The sequence below is a fragment of the Bos javanicus genome, chromosome 11 (assembly GCF_032452875.1).
Source record: "Bos javanicus breed banteng chromosome 11, ARS-OSU_banteng_1.0, whole genome shotgun sequence".
Taxonomy (NCBI): domain Eukaryota; kingdom Metazoa; phylum Chordata; class Mammalia; order Artiodactyla; family Bovidae; genus Bos; species Bos javanicus.
The window spans coordinates 101321632-101333637 of NC_083878.1; the positions used below are offsets into that span (position 1 = coordinate 101321632).

The 12006-nt window shown below is 51.9% G+C and overlaps 1 protein-coding gene across 15 annotated transcripts in view; it reads left to right on the forward strand.

Annotated features, from left to right (window-relative positions):
• The window catches only part of PRRC2B (proline rich coiled-coil 2B), an 84201-nt gene that overhangs the window by 23816 nt on the left and 48379 nt on the right, over window positions 1-12006 (forward strand). For 13 of the 15 annotated variants that reach the window (XM_061433869.1, XM_061433879.1, XM_061433875.1 and 10 more), the window contains exons 2-5: window positions 4204-4373; window positions 5358-5535; window positions 7563-7665; window positions 9943-10015. In XM_061433869.1, the coding sequence (XP_061289853.1) occupies window positions 4259-4373; window positions 5358-5535; window positions 7563-7665; window positions 9943-10015 (469 nt within the window). In that variant the 5' untranslated portion in view covers window positions 4204-4258. Of the gene's footprint in view, window positions 1-4203; window positions 4374-5357; window positions 5536-7562; window positions 7666-9942; window positions 10016-12006 lie in introns of those variants that run through there. The other 2 variants (XM_061433870.1, XM_061433882.1) reach the window with 2 other exon arrangements.

Consider the following 12006-nt stretch of genomic DNA (forward strand, 5'->3'; position numbering starts at 1 on the left):
GGGTTGAGTTATTTAGAGGGTGTAATTCAAGAAACAATTGTTGACCGATTAACACTCCTTAGCTCCCATTGGTTCATTTATTTTCCTTACTTTTTTCCAGGATGCCAAGAGTGGGGGTGCAGTCAGGCTCTGGTTCCCTAGTGCTTCTTGTGGGGGGACTGGTTAGTTCTGAGTGGTGTGGTGTCACCAGGAAACCCACTGAGCGCTCTGTGTCCACTCTGACCTGTGTGCACTCTGACCTCTGCCCCGGGGCCCAGGCAGTGCAGAATCAGGGAGATCTGTTTGTATCAGTGAACTGGTGGAAATTTGGACTAACGAATACTTATTCCCTAAGATTTATTTTTTATTGCGGTAACACTGGTTTATAACATTGTATGTTTTATCTGTACAACTTGGTGTTTCTATTTCTTGTGCCCCAGAGCATGCTGACCACAAGAAATGAAGTTTCCATCCATCATACAGATGATCCTTGGCCATTTTTTCCTCTTCTTGTCCCTTCCTTTCTGCTCACCACTGTTCTCTGTATCTGTGTGTGTGTTTGCTTTGGTTTCATTTATTTTTTGTTTGTTGGTTTGATTTTTGTATTCCACCTGTGGGTTGAAATCATACAATATTTGTCTTTCTACATCTGATGTATTTCATTTAGCATTATACCCTAAAGGTTCATCCTTGTTGTCACAAATGGCAGAGTTTTGTCTTGTATTTCATTGTGTATATGTATCACAACTTCTTTATTCGTTCATCCTTTTGGCTATTGTAAATAATGCTGTGATGAACATTGGGGTACATACATCTTTTCAAATTAGTATTTTCGTATTCTTTGCATAAATTCCCAGAAGTGGGATTGTCAGGATTATGTGATAGTTCAAGTCTTAATTTTTTTGACTGCCCAGAATGTCTGATGAATAATTTTTATTTCACTTGTCTTCGTTGGTTTGGTTTTTAATTCAGTAAGGAATAGTGTATCTGGATTTAAGTGGGTGATGCTGCATCTGTAGTCCTGCAAGTTGTGTGGCTGGGAGGAAGGCACCGCTGGCTTTGTTTAGAAGTGTTTGTAGGTTCAGGGGGAGCAGAGATGTGGCTGTGACTTAGCGTTTCCCACGACAGTGCTAAAGTGAGACATTCTGGAACATGCTTCTTATTAATCAGCTGTGTGACTGCAGACGTGTAGGCTGGACGTGGGGCGGAGGTTGTATCCCAGGCCCAGCTCAGGGCGTGGACACATGGCAGTGCCTGCCTGGTAAAGACGTGTTGAATGAATGAATATATTAGTTTTCTGTTGTTGCTGTGACTGATGACCATAAAACTCTAGCGGCTGAAAACAAAACAGACACATTCTGTCCTGGTTCTGGATGCTGGAAGTCTGCAGTGATGTCGCTGGGCTTAAGTCAAAGCAGCGGCAGGGCTGCGTTCTCCTGGGGGCTTTCCTGGCCTGTGCAGCTTTTCCGGGCGGCCTGCACCCCTCTGCTCTTAGTCCTCTTCCACCTTTAAAGAGCCTTACTCCAACCTGTGCTCCTGTTAACCACTCAGACTCTGACCCTCCTGCCTCCCTCTCTAAGACCCTTGTGATTACATTAAGCCCACCCGGATAATCCAGGATGATCTGTCCATTTCAGGATCCTCAATTTAATCATACCTGCAAAGTCCCTGTTGGCTGGGAAGGTAACATACTCACGGGTTCTGGGAATTAGGGCATCCACACTTCCGTTACTCAGCAGGCCGCGGGAGTGTGTGGAGAGTGCTCAGAGTCCTCAGTGGAGTAGTGCCCTACTGATGAATATGAGACTGCACCCCTCTGCCTGGGCGGCTCCCACTTTGGTGGGGCGCCCTGCTTGGACCCCTGCTGGAGCTGTAGGGCCTCCTCAGGGGTGCCCATCTATTTCCCGTGTTCAGGGCTTTTCCTTTTAGACCCAGAGTCAGCAGATTTTGCCAACCACATGTCCTGTTGCATATTCTTTGTTTTTTAAAAACAAGTGTGAAAATGGGGGGTGGAAATCATCTTTACCTTGAGGGCCTTACAAAATGAGCCATTGACTGGGGCCTGACTAGTATTTTGCCAACCCATGGTTTGGACTGAACCCTGCAGGCTGGGGCTGCCTATGGCTGTCACCTTGGGGGCAGTTTTCAAGGGCTCTTGTTAATAGTGTGATGTGTGCGCGCACGTGAGTGTATTGGGAGGGGTTCATGTTCCTACCCTAGTGAACTTTTCTATTGTTCTATCTGACAGAAACATCTGAAAATTAGATCTTATCTAGTCTTAATGGAGAATTTCAGGTGGTTTTCCATTTGAAAGCTTATTAATTACTGGTCATTTTGACATGGGACAAGATCCAGTCTCTTTCCTACAGGGCCTTGCAGCCCAGCGTTGGGAAGCAGTCTGGGGAGGTTAGTTATTACCAGTTCTGACTGTGGCAGAAACTCCCTGTGTGCAGCTTTAGAGGCGGGGATTTAAAGATAGAGGGTGTGTAGCCCCTGGCATGTGGGCAGGCACCGGAGAGGGAGCTGGCGTGGAGCGCTCTGATGGGCCATCTTGGTGAGCACTTGCGTTTGTTTCTTCATGGGCCCGCTCTCCTTTCCTGGCCACTGCCACACTGTTGGCCTCCTGGGGCCTGAGCGCTAGGCTGCGTGGGGGCCTCTCCCTGGCCGGCTGTGGCTGCCTAAACCGGGATCTGAGTGAGGAAGGGAGTTAAGTACCCATCTTGGGTGGCTCTGTCCTGGTGGCTCACTGGTAAAGAACCCACCCATCTGCTAATGCAGGGGATGCGGGTTCCATCCCTGGGTTGGGAAGATCCTCTGGAGGAGGAAACGGCAACCCACTCCAGTATTCTTGCCTGGAGAATCCCGTGGACCGAACAGCCTGGCGGGCTACAGTTCATGGGGTCCTAAGAGTCAGACATGACTTAGTAACTAAGCCATGCCACACCGTACCTGGGTGGCTGAAGCCCTGTGGGGAGGAGAGGGGCACTTCGGTGAAGGAGGGTGACTGCTGGGTAGGTGACCCCTCCACATTGTATGCAACTCAGGACGCTCAGCCCTGGGTATCCATCGAGGTGCTGGAGTGTTTACAGATGCAGAGCGCGTGCTTCTCTGTTCCTGCACCCGAGACAGTGACGGCAGGGCTCGAGTGTCATGTTTCATGTGACATGAGTGGAGGGACGGATGCGCCCAGCTCACTGGCTGTGCTCCTCCGGCCGTGCTGGCTTCAGAATAGGGCGAAACGACTGCAGCAGCTATGCCGGGTGCCTGTTGTGAGTCATGGATGTTTTCACTTCCGTTTTGTCATTGAAAACATTTTATCACTAGGCCTAAGTTGATGCTTTAGCTTTTTTCCCCATATGTTAATTCCAGTGGGAAGTAACAGTCACTTGTACAAGTTTTTGTTCTCCCACGATCAAACTTAGAACCTAAAGCCAAGGGTGAGTGTAGAATGAAAGCACTGGAGCCGGTGGTCCTCAGTGCCCGGCACGTGGCCTCACTGGGTATTTAAATCGATGAATGCCAAAGTGAACAAGGAAGGTGCTTCTGGAGGAGCCAGCGGAAAGGTAGAAGGTGGCACTCAGGAGACGCTGCTTCCTGGGCTGGCCTTTGAAGATTTTCTCCCAGTGGAGGGCAGGTGTGGACAGTACTGCCCACATGGGCTCCTCTCCCCAAGGAGGCCTGCTCTCCTGTCCATGCCTCAGAGAGCCCTGCTCTTGGTGCCTGAACAGGTGTTTCCCTCTGGGTGCTGGTTCTTTGGTTTGAAAAGTGCCCATACCAGCTGCTTCAGGTGATTTCCTGGCTGTACACTTCCTCTGGCTTGGTTTTGCTCATCCTGGGAATGGACAGCTTTCCATGAGGAAGGCGTTATTTGTGATGTTACATTGTTGTGCTACAAGGGAATGAGCCTTTGTTTTTCCACCTTGAGGAGCTGTCCTTGATTCAGAGGGCCTGATGTGTGAAGTTTACCTCTCATTGTGGCTGGTAAGTGAGAGAGTGCAGCTGATTTGCAGGCAGGGAGAGTTCCTACCATTGGAGGTGGGGTGGTGTCTACAAGATGCTCTTTAAATGTGAGAAAGGCTGCCTGTGCGTGGGAAGGGCATCTTTCTAGGGACAGAGTCCGAAGCTTTCTTCACATCTTCAAGGAGATCCATGATCCCTAAGGATTCAGTTCACTGGATCAGAGGTTCTGGTGGATTAACACTTTTTTCCCCCCCCATTTCAAAGGTAGATCGGGAGCGGTGCCGAGAAAAATTTCCTTACTAGATGACATTTCATCGCAATGTCCGATCGTTTGGGGCAAATAACCAAGGGCAAGGATGGGAAAAGCAAGTATTCGACTCTCAGCCTGTTTGACAAGTATAAAGGAAAATCAGTAGATTCAGTCAGATCCTCAGGTAAGAGCTGGTGGGGGCCCAGTACCCTGTGCTTTCCCTCAGGTGAGACTTTCGGGTCTAGGACCAGGAAAACCTAGGGTCCCCTGTCTGGTCAGACAGATGTGGTCCACACAAGCCAGTCTTCTGGGCCCATGGGGTCACCCCCATAGTTATTGGGGAGGCCATTACCCTCTACTTCTATTCCTGACTGCTGTAGCAGGATTTTTTCCTCATCTGTCTTGTCTTATTGAAGCTCTGGCTATTTTGAGCCCGATGGGTAGAATGGAATTTAATTTGCACTAGAGTTACCCTTTTTAGCTTTTGTGGTTCTGCTGTTCCGGAACTTGGTGGGAAAATTTCCTGTTGATTCTGTCCACACCCCCTGAGAATCTTTTGAATGTCGGGGGCCCTGCTTAGGCTTGGCTGAGTCCCCGCAGTCCTGCTGTCATGAGGCCAGAGCAGTCTCCCCTTGCAGAGGGCTGGTGACTGTGTGGGATGGACGTTTTGGGGCCTGGCTCTTCACTGTGTCCTAAACTTAAACTCCCTGAGCCTACTGCCCACAAGTAACCGGAAGCCTCTGCAGTGGCTTCAGCAGCCTGTGTCTCTGAAGTCCTTGGTGAAGTGACTGCAAGTTACGACCAGGCACTTTTGTGTGTTTTTGTTTCTGTTTAAAGTATTTTTATGTATGTATTTAGCTGCACTGGGCGTTAGTTGCCACATGCAGGATGTTTAGTTGCAGCATGCGGGATCTTAATTGTAGCGTGTGGGATCTAGTTCCCTGACCAGAGATTGAACCCAGCCCCCTGCACTGGCACTGCAGAGTCTTCAGTCACTGGACCACCAGGGAAGTCCTTCTGTGTGTGTTCATGGCAGATCTGTCCCTTGTGTTTCGTTTGGTTGCCATTGTCATCATCACTTAGAGTTTAGAAGAGCAGCTGAGTAAACCCAGCATCTCTGCTTCCGTGACTTCCTGTGCAACATCTCTTTCCATCCCTCCCCCCGCAGTTATTCCTCGACATGGCTTACAAAGTCTTGGGAAAGTTGCCACGGCCCGGCGCATGCCACCACCTGCAAACCTGCCAAGCCTGAAGTCTGAAAACAAAGGAAACGACCCCAACATCGTGATAGTACCCAAGGACGGAACAGGATGGGCAAACAAGCAGGACCAGCAAGACCCAAAGAGGTGAGAGTGAGGGGTGGGCGGTGGGCGGGAGTTGGAGGACGCCTCTTCCACCTCTCCTCCTGCTGCTGAGTTGTTTCTCGCTTCCTGGCTCCTGGAGCCAAACAGCAGGGTTTCTGTGAGCCACCTAGTCCCAGTGATCAGTGTCCCTTGTGCCTTATTAAAAAAGCCCTCGTCACTCCCAGAGGAGCTTATGCAATGACTCGAGCCAGTTCCTGCACAAGTCACTGTGGACAGAGCCGAGTGCTTGATTTTGGTTGGGGTCCCCGGGTGCTGAGCCCCAGGTGGAGAAGGAGGAGCCTTCTGCATTGAGGGATCGCAGCGCCCCACACAGGCAGGTGCCCTGCTCCCCACGACCTGGTCACTGAGGAGAGCCACACTGGGTCCAGGCACTCCGCGTCAGTATGCAGCTGCCCTGCATCGGGGACGGGCAGGAAAGCATCAGGGAGGGACATGGCGTCACTAAGGCTGGCAGGCAGAACCCGGCTGCTGGGGTTTGCTTGTCAGGCGGTGGAAACGGAGCAGTTTGGCCTCGTCCACCTTTGTGTCCCTAGGGTCTGGCTGCTGATACTCTGGACCCAGAAAGTAAAGGTGGCCCAGATCACGGCCTGCCAACCAGGGTCCTTTTCTCTAATTGAAAATGGCCCAAAGCTTCCTGTAGTTAATTCAGACAAGATGTAGAGAGTGAACAGATTATTTGGCCAGGTGATCGATCAGTAATAACCAAATATTGTAAACATTTCCTAACAGTCTGAATAGGAATCGTCCCGATTCATGGTATAGTGTGACTTGTAGAATCAGACACTGCTGTGTGATTTCTAGCCAGGCCATTTATTAGCTTTGTGGAAGCTGGGGAACCATTTGACTTCTGACCATCAGTGTCCTCCTGTGAAGTACAAATAACCCCTGGCTCCAGGGGCGGCTACAGGAGAGGGACGAGAAGACACGGGTTACGTGCTTGGCACAGGGCCTGGTGGGTAGCAGATGTCAATGTTACTCTTCCTGTCAATCATAAACACTGCAGCCTCTAATGAAACTGATGCTACACGTTTCAGTGTAAGCAGTGAAATGCCTCTGCTACTGCTAGTTCTAGAGAGAGAGGACAAAAGCTCGCTCCCTCCTTTTATCCAGTCTTAATGCACCGTCGGCATGGCATCAGGCAGCTTGAATGGGGCTGGTGTGCTGAAGCATGTTTGCCAGCGAGAAGTGGAGAGCGTTGGTAGTGGCGGCAGACACCGGCACTGTGTGTCTGCTGCCCCTCCCTGGTGGTCGGGGAGGTGGCCAAGTGGGGAGGGCCACCCCTGCTGGGACACGGTGTGTGGAGCACACAGAGAAGTTCGCTGTGGTTTTATCTGTCATGGAAGAGAACCTGGAGATTGGCACATTCTAGGCCTTTCGCCTGTGTCATTAGAAGAAAGCAGTGGATCCACATGTGTTGTCATAGAAAGATGTCGGGTACGGAGTAAAACACAAGTTACTGAGGTGTGTGTGTGGTGTTAAACCACTTGTGTTAAAAAGTACTATGCTAACGTGTGTAGAAAAATCTGCTAGAGTTTCTCTCTGGAGGATGAGATGGTGACACATTCTGTATTGTATGTATTTATTTTTGCCTTGAGCATATATTTTTTTTTCATAAACCAATAGGTTAAAAAAAAAAAATCTCCTGTTTCAGAGTGGTCAGCCCCTGAGGAGCTGTGAACCCTTGGTCAGGAGTGAGAGGCGGGGGCCCCTCCACCCACCGCTGTAGCCGCCCTTGTGGCAGATCCTCCGTCTCTTTGTTGTTCGCCCCTTTGTTGTTCACAGCGGGCTTTCAGTCTTTGCAGACAGAAGCTGTGCAGGAAGGCAGAGAACTGGCCATCCTGTTAGGGGTCGGTGAGCAGACCTCATATGTGGTCCAGTTTCTCGTTCTCTTGGCCAGCCTAGGAGTCTGCCGGGTGGAGGTATTTTTATCCGCCAGAGGAGGTTGGAGTGTGGAGGGACCCTGAGGCCATGGCCTGTCTGATCCTCATGTGTGTCCTGCCTTTGTCCAGTTCCAGTGTGACGGCCTCTCAGCCGCCGGAGTTGCTGCCGCAGCCGGGTTTGCAGAAATCTGTCTCCAATTTGCAGAAGCCGACACAGTCGATCAGTCAGGAGGTAGGTGCTGGGGACCCTGTCACCGAGAAGGGTGGCTCCGTGTGACCTGCCCAATCCAGAGGCCAACCTGAAGAGTGACTTTCAAGAAAGACCCAGATTCAGGATAGAATGTAGATGCCTAGCTGGATTCCTGTTGGCTTAGCTCAAGGTGAGTCACCTGAGCAGCTGCATGCTAGATCCGGGCCCCCCAGTGTCTCCCTGGAAGCGAGAGCCATAAGGAGACAGCAAGCATTAGGCCACAGGAGGTTCAACAGTCTGGTGAGTTTAGAAAGCAAAACAAAGCAGTCGCCTTCACTGGGTTTTCTTAGTGTCAGACTTTCTCTCTGTATCTTCAGTATGCTGATGTGTCCTGGGTCTCCAGGGGAAGGACATTGTGGACAGCAGTCCCTGAATGTACTTGTCCTTGGAAATGTCTTTTAGCAAACTGTCTCTGGGGACTAGCGTTTCTCAGAACACACTTTGTGGAATAATGAGGTATAATCCTTCATTTGTTGATGTATTTCAGACACCTCTAAACAGAAAATCATGGTTAATCAAGAAGTCTTACTGTACTTGGTCCATCAGCATCTGTGGGTTACAGAGGCTGGTAGCTGGAAATCTGGACAGATACCTGGCACTCGCTGGCTGTCTTAAAAAGAACCACTCTGTGGGGAACATTCATGGCTTTGCCAGAGGGACACCCTCCTCCAGCCAACACTGAACTGTGCTTTAATTATTATTATTTTTTGAACTGTGCTTTTAAATCAAAGGAAAAGAAGAAAAAAAAAATCTGCGTTCATGTGAGACTCCATGTTCACCAGCCTAAGTCCACTGAGGCCTGTTGAACAGTGGGTATCATGGAGTTCGTGTCTCTTTCCCAGATTTGAGACCGAGTGCAGTTAAGGGGCCTTGGTTGTTTCTGCAGCCCTGGCTCTGTGTCAGAGCTGGCTCTTCGAGCCTGTTGGAGATGAGCTCACTGCGTCCCTGCCGCGCGGTGCCTGGGCTCCCGTGGAGCATGGGTGCTATGGGACTGTTGGGGTTGGGTCTGGCCATGCCCTGGAGCCAGCCCGCGGCTCCTCTGTCTGGCGCTTCCTGGCTTTCCTCTCCTGCAGAGATGGTGAGAGGAAGAGACCCCCAGTGTTTTCCGGCTTTGAAACCTCATCTCAGAGGCAGTTCGACTCTGGGCACGCGATTTGCTGCAGTGTTAGTAACCCTTCCTTGGCCGGCCCCATAGGCCTTCTCTTCCAGTTTGGTGCCCTTGGTGGGTGAGGGCCAGGGGCCCTGTGACTGCAGACCCCAAGGGGGTGGCTGTGGGATAGCAGTGACCTGGGGCCTCTGCCTCCTGGTCTGGAGGCCTACCTCCGGCCCCCAGCTGTTCAGACTCCCCAGGGCTTGTGGGCATTCCAGGTCACTGGGGCAAGTGTTTGATAAATGAGTTGTTGCACCTGGTCAGCTCTGCCTTGCAGGCTGGAGAGACCACCGTCTGCCCTGAGCGTGTGTGGAGGTGGCAGCAGGGGAGGAAAGAAGGAGGAAATTATTTGATCTGGGATCCAGTCCAGTGGGTGATGAGCCGTCACGCTGCGTCAGCTTGGTTTTGTGTATCTTTACCTTCAGTTGTTAAGGCACGTTGCTGGGAGAGGCAGCTGAGCTCAGTGGTTGGGGACCTGAAGGGGCTTTGGACCCTGGCAGGGTGGGAACAAGTCCTGGTCCTCCCTCCCTAGTTGGGTGTCTAACCCAGGTGACCCTGGTGTGCCTGGCACCTGGTCTGCATGTAGGGAGCTTTCAGCAAAGCTGCACCTAGCTGGCGAGCCCAGATTAGGCGGGAGTGGAAGGCTGGGCTTGGGGAGTTGGGCCTTGGAAGATGACAATAGCCATGGGAAGTGGTACTGGGCTGGCCAGCGACACAGCAGGCACGTCAGCTTTCCCACGCGTGTGTTCTCTTAGCAGTGGCAGTTTTTAAGGTACGCACTGGAGTTGGGTTTGGTCTTGTCCCTGGAGCAAGACAGAGGAGCTCTGTGTGGGCACGTGTTCCAGGCTGTGGCTCCGGCTCTGCTCTGTGACCCTGGGCTGGCCGCTTGCCCTCCGGCCTGCTCTGTATCTGTCATGTGGCCAGTGCTTCCTGAGCCCGGGCTGCTTCCTGAGTGGAAGGCTATGTGGCAAGCACGTGTGCTTGGGTCCTGCCCAGCTGGTGGTAGTGGGTACAGCGATGTAGCCTCGGGGCACCTTGCTGTGACACGGTCGGGGCATGGACAGCAGCCCGCTGGGCTGGCCCTGTTCTCATTCTCTTCCTTCTTTCAGAATACAAATTCAGCTCCAGGTGGACCAAAGTCATGGGCACAGCTGAATGGAAAGCCAGCAGGACACGAAGGTGGTAAGTGAGCATGTGGTGTCGCACTGGGTTGTGGGAGGGACGAGTACCTTTTCTGGACTGTCCCAGTTCAGTCCAGGCAGTCTTTAGCCTGAAGCTTTGTGGACTCTCCTTGCTGAGCGAGGTACTGCCTTTGCCTGGGATGGAGGCGCTGATTCTGCGGACCATGTCAGCTCTCTGGTCTCATTGAACATTATCACTGAAGACAGTCCCCCAGGTGTGCGGAGGAGACCCCAGCGCTGGCCCTGCACACCCTGGTTGGCTGAGCTGCTAAAGGAACAAGTCCTCACTCAGCGAGCACCCGCCTCCTCCCTGCCCCACCAGGGAGAGGCTGGCTTGCGGCCCGGGTTTGTAAATCAGCAGCCCTGGGAGCTGAGCTGCTAGCTTTTGGACGGTGGCACCAGAGCAGGCAGAGGTTACGTGGGGTTTGTTGCCATAGTGTCCTGCCTGACACAGGGAGACACACTCAGACAGCTGTTCAGCCCAGGGATGGCGGAGGGCGCGTGGGAGGAGGAAGTGTCCAGAGCCTTAGGTCAGTGCTGAGTGGCACGCTGAGATGGCCCCAGGGCAGGCCAGGGTACAGTGGCTGCGTGGTGCGGCGGGGGGCTGGGCTGTGGGCCCAAGGTCAGCAGGTGTTTTTGCAAGGAGCCAAACATCCGGATTTCTCTCTGGACTCTCCTGGTTTTCCAGTATTGGGGGTGTGTTTCTAGCACGACGTGGCACCAGGCAGCGCTCCGAGCTGGAAGGAGAGGGGTGGAGGTGTGAGCGGCTCGACCACAGCTGCCCTTTCCTCCGTGACCAGCGCAGGCCACCGTCTTTACCCTCAGCCCTGTCCTGGCATTTCCTCTGTCTTCTGCGCATCCCTGCCGGCCGAGGCCTTGCCAGGCCTCACGTGTCATGGTTGAGAGTAGACACCAGCTCCACGCGCCAACTGCCCTGCGCACCTGGCTGCTCTCTTGCCCTGAGCACGGGCCCTTCTGGGTTGGGTTGCCATGCAGAACGTCCTCCATCTCCAGTGGGGATGTCAGTCAGTTGGTGTGGCGGGGACACGCAGCTCCAGCCGGGAGGGCGAGGTGGAGGGAGCCAGACAAGCAGAGAGGGGTGGGTGGGGGGTGTGACAGGGCCTTTCAGACCTACACAAGGTCCTTCCAGAGGCTTTGTGGAGACCGTTCACTGGGCTGTTCACAGTGGGTCTTTGCTCTCTGTACCCTCTATTTCTGTGAAGTTGAAGTATTTTTAAGTAAGTTCAATGAACTTGTTTTTAATGAACAGGAACAATAGAGGTTACTTGAATTAAAGTTGGCACAGCTCTTATGGAGGGCAGCCTGGCACTGCCTATCAGTACCAGCCTGATACCCTCTGACCTGGCAGTTCCTCTGTGGGGCGATCACCCTGCAAGTGATACCTGTTACAGCTGTGTGACACAAGATCTCACTGCCACATTGTAATCGCAAAAGATTGGAAGCAGCCACTTGAAATGTCCATCAAATTATGGTACTTTAATGAAATGCTGTTTGGCTAGAAGGAAAAAAATGCAGTTTTCTACTGATCTGGCAAGCTTTCCAGGACATATTCTTAAGTGAAAAAAGCGTAGAATAGTATGTAGAGTATTTTATCGTTTGTGCAAAAAATCAGGATGAGAGAAAATACGTTTCTAGAAAATGTATGTGCATTAAAAAAAAAAAAATCTCTGGAGGGAAACATAAGAGGAAGGAAGAGAGGGAACAAAACAGAAAAGTGCATATTTTGTGAGGACATTTGATGTAGCTCAGGGCTTCCCCGGTGGCTCAGACAGAAAAGAATCTACCTGGAAAGCTGGAGACCCCAGGTTCAGTCCCTGGGTTGGGAAGATCCCCTGAAGAAGGAAATGGCAACCCACTCCAGTATTCTTGCCTGGAAGATCCCATCGACGGAGGAGCCTGGCGGGCTGTAATCCATAGGGTCGCAAAGAGTCCCACACGACTGAGCAACTGACACTTTCACTTTTCTTTGAT